The following is a 16,063-nucleotide window of genomic DNA, read 5'->3' on the forward strand; positions in this document are numbered from 1 at the left end:
TTAAGCAACCAATAGCGTCGCTGTGCCTTACCGCTCTCCACTTTCTTCTCTTCCCGTGGCTGCTGACTCTCAGCTCTCTGTATTTTGTTCTGTCCCGGATAAATTTGGTGCGAACCACAAGTTGAATGCGCTTTACGATGAGACGCGTTCCGTTGTGCGGCGGGTCCCTGCGTGAGAATTCATAGGATTCCGATCAGAAAAGTGTTGTCATCTATGGCGCCCAACATCCGATCGACACCAGGCTTCCGAGGCTGTCGCCACCCTAGCCCCGGCGCTTCTCATGACCCTGTACCAAATGAGTGTCACCAACGTCCATTTTCTCCGACCTTTCATCAGAGAAAGCACTGTCCTCTAACATGGGGTCGATGGATTTCCGCCTGTCACCTTTTCTGTGGTTTCGTTGCATGTCAGGCTTCTGATGATTCCAGATTTGTCTTGTCTTGGGCAGGCCGCCCCGCCACTGGGCCAGACTGGGTGGTGTGATCTGCCCAAACATGCGGGAGCTACCCCCGATTCAACTGTTGGGCTTCAAATCGGCGGATCAGGAGATCGGTACGTGGGAATGTTCGCATGCTCTTTTAGCACTTTCGTTGCACGCTTGGTGTTCAGATGCGTAAGCACGGGACACGTGTGGTCAGGCTCATCCTCCATTTCCTGGAAAGTGCATCTACGAACGTAAGTTGGCATGGTAACAAAGCAATAATCTAATGGTTCCATTGTCAACGTTAAAATAATTGCCGCTCCACAACGCGCTCGTGCGTGTCCATAGGCCGCGCGTCTCATCAAACCTGGCGGGCACACTGCATGTCCCGAGCCGTCGTACAGATGGCGTTCGCCCCGGTCCTCTGCCATTCAATCGAAGAACCGAAGGACTGGACAAGGCGTCAGGCCTTGTCTGCTGCAGTGTGATTAGTTTTCCGGTTTTCTCGAAACCCTTCTGAATAGCTCAGAGTTTCAGCTTGAAGTGGCCGCTTCTGCGGAAGAAATCTCTACTGACTCCCGGCTCACCGTTATGAAAGTCCCGCACTTCACTTGCCTTCCTCTTATGAACGTGTATGTTCTGTAATTTTAACAGCGCACTTATTTGTCGAAATGCTCACGTGATTAATGCTACAAAAGCTTGAAAGCTGTCACGGCTTATGTCAAACAATAGGCTTAACAGGAGATCGTGCCACCTTTGGGGCATTATATGCGGTCAAATTGTATGCAGTTAGGGGAGTTAATACAGTTCAGTCGTTGACATTTGAGCCATGATACTTGGTTCCTTTCTGAAACCATCCATGTTGATGTCAGTGATGTTAGTCCTGCTTCCTCTGAGGGTAAAGGATTGAGGTCACCAGAGGTCGAGCTGTCAAGCATCACATTTTTATGCGATACTTCTGACAATTACTCTTGCAAGGATGTGTTATTGCGATGCAACACATCGACATACTTTTGACGAAGATTGTGAAAATAATTTAAGCAAATTTCTTCGGTGAAGGTTATACTGGACAGGTAAATATAAAGCAAGTAAGCACCGAGTAGGCGTAAGTATGGTATGCGCCATAGTTAATGGCAGACGTGCTGCATTTGGATTGTTCATTTTCAACTTTCTTTGCTTATGGGTACTGGCATGCAAATGACACCAAGCTTCCAAAGGTTAAACGGAGTCACGATCTTGAATTGTTCGCTGCTGCATGGATCATAAGAGCTGCCCTGCCACCGCCTGTGATCATGGCTTCATTTTGTATCGAGTACAGCTGGAGTGCACTGCATCAGCCTTGCTCTTTGTTGCATAACATCTGCGTCATGATTATTATTGCAATGCATTATAAGACGTGTATGACGTTCGTTGACCTGGTGAAGGTATGCCAAATGCTTTTTAGAAGAATAAGTAGCTGGAACAGCTCGTCGCATTGAAGCCAAGGAGGTTTATTGGGTTGCAACATAAGCAGCTATGATGCCACAGACCGAAGAAATACTTTGCCCGATAAGGAAGACTCACCTATCACATGTCAAATGCATACAGTTCAACCTACTTCCAACTGAAACAGCGTCGATTTAAGGATGATCAATGCATCAAGCTTTTCCTCGTTACCCTTCGTTGTTCAGAGTGACAGCCAGCGGTGAGTGGACTATATCATACCCCTTGATGCAAGCTTACAAATGTTGTGATGTTTCCTTGATCTAAGAGACCAACCGTCCGTCCAGACCTAAAAGCCCACACAAGTTTGGAATAAACAGACAGCGGAAAATACGCTGGCACGTCTGCATTTACAAACGTGCTCCTTAGCTTGCAAACTCCATCGTTGACAACATTTTTTTTCAATTACGACATGACCACTTAAGGTCCTTATTATGACCTCGGAACGGAACGCCACATATTCAAGTGAAGCAAAACGGATATGTCCACAGCATGCATCAGGCGGACTATTCATTGCTCTATCGATGTTAGATCAGGTTAGTAATCCCTCCTGGAAATGGGCGTACGTCTTGAACGAAAAACCGGCATCGGCCAGTTTTTGAAGCCAATATATATATATATATATATATATATATATATATATATATATATGTGTGTGTGTGTGTGTATATGGTATTCCGAAATTACAATCGTGTGCATCTTGACAGGCTTGTGGAAATGATTACGGGTTTTTATCGGTGGCCTTTGAACATTGCCAACGCTGTAAGTCCTATGGTAACGATATCGTGAAAGGGAATTCCCTCTAGCTTAGGCTCGCAACCGTTAAACGCCAGCGGCAGATGGCTACTATCCTAGAGCTGGAAAGTCATTGAGACGCCGTGGGAGTTTGAACCCTTTCACCGCCAAAGCCTTGCCCCATGTCTTTTGTGTCTCGTTACCGTCATACCTACTAAATTAGAAAAGCCGTTTGACGGATTCAAAGTAAATGCACGAGCAAAACGTTAACGAGGGTTTGGCGCTGGGCAAGCAGCAGCGCGTCTCTCTCCTTTACAAATATTTACACGGCATGGCGCTAAATTCCAACGCAGATGGCCTTTGAAGTTTTCCAGCGAGGTGATAAAATTGTAGAGGATTATAGACTGTAGATAGCTAAGCTCACAGGTTCGTGGCAAGACATTTGGGCGTTATCGAACACTTCGACCCTCGGCGCCATGTTTCACGTGGTGGCAATTAGTCATCTGGGCTGGCGGGCGTGACAAACGCGGACGTCATTTTTCGTCGTGGCGTGTGCAGGCAGACGCTAGTGTTGTCCTGGCAATGGCGACTGAGGCTTGGCAAAATGGACCGGTATTGAGCGGTCTCGCCTCGGTCTTGCCTGTGACCGTTCGCTGTGTTTTCCGTCGCCTTGGTAACGTGCTGTTCATTGTCACTGTCTTGAATGGTAAGCTGGGCACACAACTGAACTGCACTGCGGTGGATTAAGATGTTGAGCATGCTAACAAAGAATGGAATGTGAAAGCACATTTGAAATGACATGCAGGGTAAGCCTCCTCCACAAATGATTTGGGGAATGTGCTGGCTGAGAACAGTGTTATTCTCATGAGCAACATACATGCTATCAATCGGTTGAAATGCTGGAAAATATTGTTACTGCATTGCAAGCAATGAGTCTACTCGATTTTCTGGCAAATGAATATTGAGAGCGAATAATTCTCGCGAGAAAAATTGCACGCTTAAGTTCGTCAGCTGAACCATATTCTGGTCAGGTCAAAGTGTTTACGTGACATGGGGCACGCCATGCGTGTGACGTGCGCGCGCAACTCCTGCAACGAGTATGTGGTTGTATCATAATTGCTGATCAGCTTACATTTACTGTCTGCGGCGCCGTGTGACAAACTTTCTTGACAGCGCGTCCTCCGCTCTCTTACCGTTCCGGAAACAGACCGAATGGGCGGGGGGGGAGGGGGGTGTCGATGTTACCCCTGCCGCTTCCAAACTAAGAGAGGTAGAGCTTGGGAAAATTAACCTGTGGTTTGATTCATCCAGGTCTCGTGATTAACAATAAATTGGATGCTGCTTAATCAATTATTGGCCCCATGATACCAGATCAAAGGTCAGTTTACCTCCATATTCCAAAATTTCAGATTTCTCAATTTCACATGCCGCTATTTGCGAGAAAACGTGTTACACCGCGACATGAACCGTACGCAAGCATGCTCCTTATTTGAGCAAATTTATGCCTCGCTGCGGCGTTAGTGTCGCAGTGTTGGTCCACCGCGCGCGATCGGCAGGTCGGCACCTAAATAAACGTCTTTGCTCGGGTGCCAAAAGTGCTAGAGACATGTGTGTAGCGTCAAAACATATGCAATGAATGCCCCATAGGTCACCGAAAAGTTTGGTGCGCTCGTACAACATACCGTAGGGATATCCCCAAAAAAGCTTATGGGGGGGGGGGAGGGGGGCTCATCAAGCAACTCCTGTCAAGGCAAGGGTTAAGGTCGGCAAAGACCTCGATGACATAGCGCTGGTTCATGCGCCCCATGCGAAATTGATCGGCATTTGCCTTTGTCACTAGTTGTGTTCTCGTTTTCTTACCACATGTTTCAAATCAATAAAGAAGAAGAACTTTGTACTACTTTTTGCGCAAAATACTCATTACCCACACCTATTCCCATTACCATCCCTATTCTTGGCTGGACTGACTACGGGCACTGATGAAATGCGCTTCTGAAGTCAGGCACCAGTACTTACTCAATAAACACCTGGCATTCGTCGCTGCTTCTGGTTTAGTTGTGGCTTAAGGCAGCGCCTGCTGAAGACGAGTGTGGGCCCGGTGCGAGCGAGCATCTGAGAATCATCTGTAGCGGGCACTGCCTGATACACCACGAGAGTCGCATGTCACCTGTCACCCGCATGCCGTCGAGTCCCGGGCCGCCGGGTGCGTGCGCGCAGTGTCGTCGGCTGTCGGGGTCGCGCGCCCACCCCGACGTCGACCGCCGGAATCGACGCACCGTCGGGGTTAGTCGGGCCCGACGATCGGCGCTGGTCAGAGGCCCGAGGCGCGGCGTGGAGTGTGTGTGGCCGGGCAGGACGGGACGCGACGCCTGGACCAGGCTGGGGCCCGTCCGGGTCGGGGTGCTGGACAGCGGCCGGTCACGTCCCCGGTACAGACGCCGCACCGTGGGGTGCAGCGCCGCCCCCTGTGTGGCGCTTGTACTGTTCTGGGGGGTCAACTGGCGAGCGTGCTCGTCTTTAGCTCGATGTCACACACACTTTCCCATGCACTCTTTCCCTCTCCATTCCCCTTTCCCTGCATATCTATATCTTCTCCTATCTCGATTGCTATCAATGTGGTTATCTTTATTTCTCCCGGTCTATTTCTTTCCGTCTTTGGGTCCCTGACTCTCCCTATATACCTTCCTTCCTTCCGCCCTCCCTGGGTCAGTGTGTCCCTCACACCTCGTACGAATGGCTGTAATAAATATTTTGGTTTCATCCAGTCTGTATTTTCTTTTGTCCTGCAGATCTTGGCAACTCCGTAGAACCTCTTCGGTTCATTGCATAAGGAATTCTGCTTTCTTGTCTGCTCCGCACTACCTTAAGGTAGCCCTTGGTACTCTGTTTCGGATTATCCACGCTTTTCTAGTGCTACATTCGACGTTTGATACCCTGTCCGGCACGGAGCACTGCAGTCGAGGCCTCTGCTGCATTGCAGTCGATGCTGCTGCTGTATTCCAGTTGATGCTGCTGCTGTATTCCAGTCGATGCTGCTGCTGTATTTCAGTCAATGCTGTTGCTATATTCCAGTCGATGCTGTCCTATGCAGTTCCCTCTGTCCTCACACATTTGCTGTTAACTCGCTACAGTGTCGTGAGATCTACAGGCCCTGCACTGTCCTTCAGCCCCCTGTAACAGTGGGTGTTCAGACCCGACACTGACCTCCCCCACTCCCTGTGATACCACATATTCAGACCCGGCAGCCATCTCTCTGCTCCTTGCAAACCCAGATAATCAGGTTGAGCTCTGACCGACGCTCCCTGCAACCTCAGACCGCCAGGCGCTGCTGGACGAGATCACATCCAACGGCGAGATCGCCGTCTCGCTGACGGAGGCGGACATCGCCGGACTCGTCTTGGCCAGCGGAGCGGCCGCCTCCGGCGCGTCCAGTCGCTCGTCGTCAGGCGCATCGACGGCACGCGCCGGCAACCTGGACCCCGAGGCGGCCGTCATGGAAGAGGAGGCCGCCTCGCTGCCCGGCTTCATGGCCGATGAACAGCAGGAGCAGCACAGCAAGCCGGCTGAGATGCACGTGCTGCGGAAGGCTACAGATGTGCTGCACGTGAGTGCGCGCCCGCTTGGTCTTTAAAGAAAAACTCGCGCACTGGTTTTGGCTGTGATTCCGCTCTAACACGTTCTGTGTGATCTGTGTGATCTAGCACGTTCTGTGATTCCGTTCTGGTCACGCAAAGCAGCTATCTTATCATTTGCTCCTCGTGTCAGTTCCAATATTATTTTTGCACGATTTTCCTTTAAAGCACGCTCTGGCGGCTCGTTTGAAACCGTCGGAGTTCACGCCCCGTCCTGCGCGTGACGCACGCACGCTCTAAGTGGACCCCAAATCCGCATGTCATCTGTCTAACGCTCGCTTGTTTGGTTTGGCCGCGGTCCGCAGGCATCCGTGGACGCCATGCTCGGGCAGTCCATAGAAATGGACCACGAGGTAAGCACGCATCTGACCCGCTCTCCTCTATTACCGAACACTCTGCTCTAGTTGAGGCGCAAAGCGAGACAACCAAGTGAGCTTGGTACATACAGGTCGCGGGTCGTTGAGTCAAGCTAAGTACGCTGTCAGCTGTGGATACGCAGGATGTGCTCAATGTCTGTTGGCTCGGGTATCCATCCCACCCTCGCATACCATCAGCCCCCACGACAAATTTTGACGCACCAGGAGCGATTAGCGCAGGCATAGGGAGGCGGGCGAAGCGTCTTTCTGAACAACGGTCAGCTGATAGCCAGACCTGTAGACTGCTGTCCTAGTTAGCGGTTGTCGGGCCCCAGACCTGAATGGTTTGCTCTTGTTCACTAGCAATATCCGTCCCTGATAACAACGGTTTGCATATTTGCCGTGAGCCTCGAGATAGGGGGCGCACTATGATGATGATCTGTTCTCATATGTGCTTTTGGCGACTCAAAAGAGCTGTCATTATGAAAATGGCAGTCGATAGATACATTTCACGGTGCGCGTGCTCGCTGGCGCATTTCGTAAAAGTTTCGCTTTATTCTTGAATTAAAAGTATTTGTCAGTTATTAGTTTTAGTGGGATATTTTACGGTTGTTTTCGTTGCCTCAGCTAATTAAACAATCTGACACCACCCAATAGGAACGTCTTCCCGCAACCATATCGCTGACTAATTATGTCATTTCATACCAATGAATCTGTGTCACAGATGCACACCCGCTGCGTCTCCAGCTCCAACTATGCGCGATCTATTGCAATTGCAGAATCAGCTTTGGTCCAACCGACCCTTGTCATGGGACACGTTACGACACACATCACATATTTTAGCGTGGAATTTGTCTATAATGAACGCCTCTGCCACAAAAAAAACGCTCTGGGCTTTAAACACACTGCCTTGAGGCTTAAGACGGCAGGCTCAGCAAGCAAACGCTATTGCGCATGCGCGTGTTACTGAAGTCCAAATGCATCACGAGTTTGAAATGCTGAGTTAACGACCTTCAGTATGCCAGGACGCATTGGTTAAACGACGTCATAGTGCCAAACAATGGTTAAACTGTCGGTGCCTAATTTGATAATCATTTGGCACTATAATGGCGTTTAACCAGCACGTCCTGTTATACTGAAGGTCACTTACTCTGCAGAAAAACTTCAAAGTAAGGGTGAAAAAACAGGAGCTCAATGCATCACTGCCTAAATATGAGACCTGAATGCTTTATAAGTGCACTGGCATGCGCAGGTTCGGCGTCGCATCGATACGCAGTTCTTCTGGGACAACAAGCGGAAGATCGACATGGTGCTCGCCTACCGGGAGGACGACGATGTGAACAGGATCCACAAGCGCAAAACATTCCAGGCCAACCTCATCAGCGAGGGACTCGAACTCGAGCTCGAGGACAAAAAGGTGGGGGATTCTTGTTGCGCTGCATCCACTCAGTGGGCGGCCTTCGACTTTTAAGCACACGTTTGCGACAGAGGAAGAATATGCTTAATTTAGCGTCGTCTTTTCTTCTCCCTGTCTTCTTTTCGGCGCTTTCTGCCCTTCCATCCCTCTTTGCCGCCCATTCACGCTGCGGCAAGAGTCAAGCTGCCGTGACACCTGACGTTTGGGTGTCGTCCGCAGCACTCCAGCGACGGAAAGACATACTATCTCAAGGTCCACTCGCCCTGGGATGTCTTGACAAGATACGCCGAGATTATGAATCTTAAAATGCCGATCAAGGTAAGCAACGTAACTACCGTGGTTATAACTCTCCATTTGCCGTGTTGCACGGAGTGGTTTTTTCGCCACACATTTACTGGGTGGATGCAGCACGAACTGATCCATGCAGTCCTTAAAAAACATCGCACGATTTAATTCACATTTAGACTAACAAGGCTTCCTTCTGATCTTGTCGAGCGTTGAATCAGATGGTTTGATATTCATTTATCTTTGCTGTCCCAGGCTTAAGTAAGAAGCATAAAGACATTATATGATTGATAAATGCTCATGACACCGTGGTTGGTGATGATGACACAATGGATGGTAATGATGACACAATGGATGGTCTGGTTCGAACGCAAAATGTATGGACGTTGTTCTGAACATATACCTTCTGTCTCTCTAAGTAACCAAATTCGTTTAGAGGGCGAAATTTCGCTTGGTCATTTCAAGTTTGGCAATGTGTTTCCCGTGAACTTTTTGCCATAGCAGTGTTAAGCATCGGTTTGTTGGGCTTTTCTAGTATCGTTGTACTATCAATACACAACATCAAATCAATCATTTTATATCTTAATGTTTACTCGACTGCAAAAAAGTTGCACTGTCTTTTATCACGCGAATGATCATTTAATGACATTTGCATTTTATTCCCAACATCCCGGTAATGTTTGCCATCTCGCTTGGCTGTAACGGCCACTGATGTTACCGCGCTTTCTGAAGAAAGAAATCGCGATTCGTGTAATGGTCACTACCTGGGTTGTGCATTCAGTCAATAGTGCTGTTGCCGATGCATGCTGTAAACCTAAGTGAAAAATGCCTTGCATCATGACAAGGACAGACTTGCTTCATTCACCCGAGATTTGCCATTTAACCGTAGTGAGAGTTGGATGCATTTGGTTCTTAGCTTGATATGCATTTTACTATGTTGGAATTTTAGCAGCGTGTTTGCTTTTGTGTACGCTTGCGTGCGCCAATAGGTTAGTTTGCTTCAATGATGCCTGCCATTCTGGTGTATATTCATCCCTATACCGACTTTACTATCATCGCTGTATCATTGCAGAAGTTTGTGGTGGTGAACCATGCTTGGGTAAGTCCCGTAGATGTTGTAAAGCTGTTGTTCGGGTGCCCGGTTGTACGTTTCAGCGAAGGGATCATCTTTATTCGCTTGCCCTATCACCTCCCTGCCAGATGTTCTACCCATGCGCTCACGCAGTGTTATTTTCATACCCTGATTTACAGCGATTCAATCATTGTTTCACACCTGCAGCATTCTTTGTTTTCTCTCAAGGTACACATATGCACCTGCGGACTACCTGTTGCCAGCTGCTTCGTGTATAACCTTCCCATTCAAAGTGGACTGATCCTGCATGAATGGTCGATCACCGTTCACCCCGACAGGCTCTGCAAAGCGGCGTACTGGCTGTTGTATCTCCACCGGTCACGTCTTCTCGTGCAGCCATTCTTTGAGTCAGGGAGTTTGTGCTTGCTGGTGGTGTGATCGAAGCACACATGTGACTTCAAGCCACACACCTCCCCGCAAGAGCATTTTCACTCCAGACATGCCCACTTGCTGAAATTGATGTACCGTAGATGTGACAGTGTGTTTAATGCGTGGCGTTTTCGTGTTTGAATGGGTTCGTGCTGACCAATGTAGAAGTGGCTCCAGCGAGTAAAGACCGTTGGCCTTTGAAACTGGTCTCGTCATTCTTGCATGATGGCACATGACCCAGGACTTGTTTGAGACCACACCTGATCATTTTATCAACTACGCCAAGTAAGACCACATGACAAGGCCATCCGCGGAAAACGACTTTTTCATTATTGATGGGTCTGAACCCCGCAGTGACTACTGCTTGCCGTTTTGAAGGCCGTAGCTGCATCACTGGGCTTTCGGGTCTACGCCTATAAGCGAATTGCCTCGACCTTATGAGGAGATTTGAAGTGCCATTGCCAAGTTTAGGTACGATGACTGAGAACATTTTGCAAGCGTTCTGAAACATGGGACATTACAAAATGTTTTGTATCGATAGTCGTGATTCCCACTTTCGTCAAAACAACAAAGCTCACTCTCAAAGCCGAACGTCAAGGTCACATAGAATGGGATACCCGAACATTTTTTAGTGATGAGGAAAGTGCAACTAAAAGGGTGCCATATTGATGTATTGATGACCTGTTTCATCACATCTGCAAAAAAACCAACTTTCAAGCCCAAAGGGTAAGGTCCAACAAAGCACAGTATCTTAGCATTTATTTCTTTATCAACAAAATGCAATAAAATAACCGTGAAAGTGATGCTCCAGATGACCGCTTTCGTGACACCTGCAAAAACTAAAAAGAAAGTCAAAGGTCACGATCACACAAAACGTGGCATTCTGGCATTTATTCGCTTACTTAAGAGTTGCAACAAGCCGGTTATCATAGTGGAAGATGTGATGTTTATTTTCGTCACATCTAGAACAAGTTTAATTCAAGGTCAAAGGCCAATTACATAAAAATGCGAGATTTATCTATTTGTCAAACAAATTGCAACGCAAGTCGTGTTTTGTCGATGTTTGTGATGTTCGCTTTCGTCAAACATGGAAAGCCTATGTCGCACGGTCATAGGTCAAGGTCACACAACATACGGTACCCTGACCTTAATTCGTTTATGAAAAATGCAACTAGATGGGCATTATAGTGGTTATCCACTTTCGTCGCACAGCTTCGCCACACAGTTTCGTTAATTTATTTTAAGGTCAAAGGTAAAGGCCACAAAACGCAGTATCCTGTCGAGTATTCGCTGAAGCCAATTATAGACATATAGTCCATCCTAGCAGCTTTTATGATGTCCACTTTCATTACGCCTATTGAAAGTTTGTTTAGAGGTCAAAGGTTAAGGTCACAAAAGGCTCGGTAGCATACGATTGATTTATTTATCAAGGAGAATGCCGGTACAAATATATATATATATATATATATATATATATATATATATATATATATATATATATATATATGCATATATATATATACATATATATAATCTCTTTCTCTCTCTCTTTCCCTCTCACTCTCTCTCTCTCTCTCTCTCTCTCTCTCCCTCTCTCTCTCTCTCTCTCTCTCTCTCTCTCTCTCTCTCTCTCTCTCTCTCTCTCTCTCTCTCTCTCTCTCTCTCTCTCTCTCTCTCTCTCTCTCTCTCTGAAAGGTGACATCACGAGCAACACTACGACACAACTTGTTTTGTTTTGCTTTTTAAGTGTACGAATAAATGTTAAGGCAGTGCGCTGTGCGCCACCTTGATCATTGAACTTGAGAGTTCGTTTTTCAAAATGCCACGAAAGCAAACATTCTAGGCATTGATATGATTCCCGTTTTGCAGTGAAGAGTTTACTTTCCCAAGTGTGACAAAAATGCTCGTCACGAGCGTTAACACGCGCTCGGGTGGGGATCAATTTGACCTCCCGAAGGTATTTCCGGAATGATTTCCGAACGGTGCGGCGCAGCCGAGCCAAATTTTGTGTAGCTGTGGCCAGTTAAATAGTGGATTGTTTGGCACAAAAAATTAGATTTAATTTGTAACGTCACTGACCTATGGTAGGTCAAAGCCAGACCATGGTTACAGCGAAGGCAATTTTGGGGAATCGTTCAATCTGATCCAACGACGGAGTGTTCGACGAAGCCGTACATTTCTGAGATACTTTCTAAGGCAACACAATACTTGGATGAGCAAATTGTATTGACCTAGAGTCAGGTGTAAATGTCAGTTCAAGGTCAAGACCGACCTGTTTTATTACTCTGGGGTTTGCTGTATGGGGTAGCTTCTGGTGCTCATTTCAGATTTATTGATAACGGGAGCCGTATCATGCACCTTTCACGGACTTCTTAAAGGTCCATGTAGGTCACTGACCTAAAATGACCAAGGTCAACACATTGTCTTTAGGTACATGCTGCTCAGCCTAATATTTGCCGCTTATATACATCCAAAACTCAATGCTGTCTTGTATAATTTTGGTCACCTTAAAAAAGTCAAGCAAGATCACTGAGCTTAAATGAGCAGGTGACCATTGACTTAGAGCAGTCATGTAGGTTTAAAGGTTTCTTTGGAAACCAACCTGTAATTTGACCTTGTTTGACCATATGCGATCCGAAGATCATGTTCTAGGATCTCAAACTTTGACGTAAATGAGTTCACGTACAGGTCAAGATGCACTGAATTTGGTGACTCTAGCTCTCTCAGTTCCTGAGATATCAGGGGGGGGTCAAATTAACCCCTTTTACCCGAGCGAAGGGTATTTGACCAGCCACCCGGGCGCGTGTGTGTAGTGCGGCCCGATTTATGTTGCATTTCTTTCGTAAAAAAGCTAGGATGTCGCGTTTTGTGACCATGAACTTTAATCTTGAAAGCAACTTTTCTAGATGTGTCGAAAGTGGACATCACGACGACCTTGATGATGCCCATTATATCGCACGGCTTAAGTGAACTTGTGAATGCAAGAGTACAGCGTTTTGTGTGACACTGACCTTTGAGCTAGGAAAAGCTCTTGAGCTCTTTCTGTATGAGGAAAACAGATATTACAAGCCTCAATATGATGTCCGCTTTTTTTGTTCCTTGAGTGAACAAATTAAGTCCAAGGATCTGCTTTTTATGTGACCTTCACCTTTGACCCACTTTCTGGTGTGACGGAAGTAGAAAACACGAGCATCACTATGATACCCATTTTGTTCAATTCTTTGGTTAAGAAATAAATGTCGATGTACCTCGTTTTGTATGACCTTGACTTTTGGCCTTATTAATTAGTTTTAGCAGGTGGGACGAATGCGAACACCGCGAGCATCACTTTGACACAACTTTGTTGCATTTTAATGTTAAAGAACCAATGCCAGGGTATCGCGAATTATGTGACATCTATCTTTAATGTTGAAGGTTAGTTTTTGCACATGATGAAAGAGGGCACGACGGGCATCACTATGACGCCCTTTTCGTTGCAAGTTCTATTTAGGCGAAGAAATGCCAGGGTATTTCATTGCATCTGGACTTGACCTTTGACCTTGATAATACAGTTTTGTAGTTGTGACGGAAGTGGCATCACGAGGATTACAATGATACCCACTTAATTGGATTTTTTGAAAAAAAATGAAGGAATGCCAGGATCCTAAATTTTGACCCTTCATTGACCTATAGAGGTTAAACTAAGTGGCATAGACAAAAGAAGATTTGAGATTCGTGAAAAGATCAATACGCTTGATCTCGACATATTACTGTTGGAAATCACAACCCGACAATGAATTGGAGTAGGAATATAGCGCTAAAATGACGCACATTATATTGTGTTGAGACCAATTGGCTATGCACGTGAGCCTACTATGCATATTATTTAGCCCTTATCATGCAGGACCTATGCTTAATCGCTTCACTGGCCTGCGAGCAGCGATGGGGAAGCGAAGGATTGGTATCTCTAGTCAGGAAGTCCTGAATCGAGTTCGACTCGTGCAAAAAACAACGAACATCCTCGTGTGAAGGAAGCCCGGCGATTTCCAATGTGGCACACTGGGGCAGCTGGGATCCATCTAGGTCAGGCCCCCTTAATGACTGAGAGCCAAAAGCCAAGAACAAATATGGACTTAGGCGCAAATTTTCAAACCTTTTAGCCAGGTGGGTTGGAAGTACATTCTGAATCAGTCTCTGTTGCAAATAAGGTGATATAGGACCGCCCAAGTTTAAGGAAGGTCACGGAAGTGTATTGGCCTCGTTTGGTCTTGAATAGTTGTCAACAAGTAGAAAACGACCTGCGCGCTGCTAGTCTATCATTGCATCAGGTGTCGTGCCCAGAAGTACCATTCATTGCCATGAAGGAGTAAAACGTCATTCGTGTCTTGTTGCCACTAAGCATCAACGATGCAAACATTGTCATCAGGCAGCAAAGAAGCGATTTGTCGTAAATCAGCGCTGCGCAGGTCTCATAGACTAAGATATAGTTCTGGGATTTGCCACGACGTGGGGCCATTTTCGCTTCGCAAGCGGCGCACATTGAATGCATGGTCAGCTTCGCCATTTTGCACGGCACAGCTGGTAATCGTTCTCTTTTTCTCGTAATCTTAGAAATGCTGCTTGGGGACAACATCAGCCCCCTTAGCCGGTGAGGGCTAGAACGGGTCACAGTTGCATGTAACGCTGTATTCACTACGTTCTCTTCCTAGCAGGAACCAGGCACCGTTCATGATGAGGATGGTCTGGTGCTTCCCCGAATCGGGCCACGTCGATTGTCTGCCCCGAGCGCCGGGACCGCTGCCGCAGCTCCCAGAACGCAGCCATTCCCGTCCAACTGTCGGTCAGACGCATCCCAGGGAGGCTGTCGGTCGCCAGTGGGCCTCACTCGGCATCATCGGTGTTCCGTAGGAAGACGAGCCGGACGAGGACGACGGGCCGCCCTGCTGTCCGGGCATGAAGAACCCCTTCAGCTACGACACCAACTTGATTCCCCCGGAGCCGGAGTACTTCACGGCCGGGTTCAACCGACACAGAGAGCACCAGTAGGTCATGTGCGGTTCACTGCGGGCATCGACTCGTCGAGAGGAGGTCTTCCGGCACCGCGGCGGGTCATGGGAGAGTCGGCAGCAGTGGCGGTCCCATGTTGTCCGATCGGAATGAGTGATAGACATCCCATAGCCAGTCTATCAAACGTCTTGCGCAACGGCTATATTCTGAGCGTCTTTTTGTGTGTGTTTCTCCTTGAAGAATGACCAGCTCGTGTGGCCTGTTGTGGCCTTCTCATGCGTGAACGCTGCGCGCAAATTATGCAGTATATGTGCTCTGTGCGGTGCCAGTAGCGGTATTGATCACGTCATAACCGACCAAGTGGCAAAACGTGGGCGGCTGGGCAGCGTTTGCACCGTAGTGCCAAGAGTCGCGGTGCTGCTCGCGCCTCTCGCTCCTGCCCTCGCGACACTGAGTCTGTCCCTGGCCAGGTTCGTCATCAAGAGCCGCGAGACGTTCTTCACCTCGGCGCAACGGTCGCAGATCGTGTGGCAGATCCTGATGCGCACCAAATACACGGACTCAGCGCACGTCAACGACCGCTCCAAGGTCGGCATCAACCGCCTCCTCAACAACGGCGCGTTCGTGGCGGCCTTCCCCCTGCACGACGGCAGCTACAAGGAGGACGACGGCAGTGGCACGCCCAACGACAGACGGGTGAGAGTGCGGCCCGTGCGCGGCCATGGCGTGACGCACAGGCGGCGAGTGTGACAAGGACTGCACCGATGCCTATGCTCTGACGTAGCGTCATGGTCTTCATAATGCTGAAGCCCCGGCATGGCGAACCCCTCACGAACGCCACGACCTCTTTTGTTTTCTAATTCCGACGCAGAAACTTTGGAAGGCTGAAAAATTATGACAGCTCCTCAGCTCCAGGCAAAAGTGAGCAGCTCCCCTAGCGCTCACTTTTGCAGACGCTGTCGATTGCGATTTGCTAGGTGTCCAGAAGAGTAAAGACACTTTGATGCATGTTCTTCATTCGACGATCAGAGAACATGGCTGTAGAAGCATGCCAATGTAGTAATTGGGAAAGCTGCATAAAAGCTGCACCTGCGATGATTGGGAAAGCTTTACCCCTTTGTTTCACCTGATTAAATCCAAGCAATGGCAATGACATCCAAGCAATGACGCTAAAGCCGTAAAGTCTTGCCAATATGAATGCGACGCTGACAAACGCGTAAATGCCTAACTTACCAGCCGTGGTGGCTG

At 47.9% G+C, this 16,063-nt stretch overlaps 1 protein-coding gene across 3 annotated transcripts in view; it reads left to right on the plus strand.

Moving 5' to 3' along the window:
* Nucleotides 1-16,063, plus strand: part of LOC119107710 (anoctamin-5) — a 56,435-nt gene that overhangs the window by 7,428 nt on the left and 32,944 nt on the right. Inside the window, exons 2-9 of one of the 3 annotated variants that reach the window (XM_037231248.1) lie at nt 429-552; nt 5,953-6,242; nt 6,576-6,623; nt 7,879-8,043; nt 8,263-8,361; nt 9,401-9,427; nt 14,717-14,850; nt 15,286-15,511. In XM_037231248.1, the coding sequence (XP_037087143.1) occupies nt 495-552; nt 5,953-6,242; nt 6,576-6,623; nt 7,879-8,043; nt 8,263-8,361; nt 9,401-9,427; nt 14,717-14,850; nt 15,286-15,511 (1,047 nt within the window). In that variant the 5' untranslated portion in view covers nt 429-494. The remainder of the gene's footprint in view (nt 1-428; nt 553-5,952; nt 6,243-6,575; nt 6,624-7,878; nt 8,044-8,262; nt 8,362-9,400; nt 9,428-14,716; nt 14,851-15,285; nt 15,512-16,063) is intronic. The other 2 variants (XM_037231249.1, XM_037231250.1) reach the window with 2 other exon arrangements.

The sequence above is a fragment of the Pollicipes pollicipes genome, unplaced genomic scaffold (genome assembly GCF_011947565.3).
Source record: "Pollicipes pollicipes isolate AB1234 unplaced genomic scaffold, Ppol_2.1 Scaffold_6686;HRSCAF=7923_pilon_pilon_pilon, whole genome shotgun sequence".
Lineage (NCBI taxonomy): Eukaryota > Metazoa > Arthropoda > Thecostraca > Pollicipedomorpha > Pollicipedidae > Pollicipes > Pollicipes pollicipes.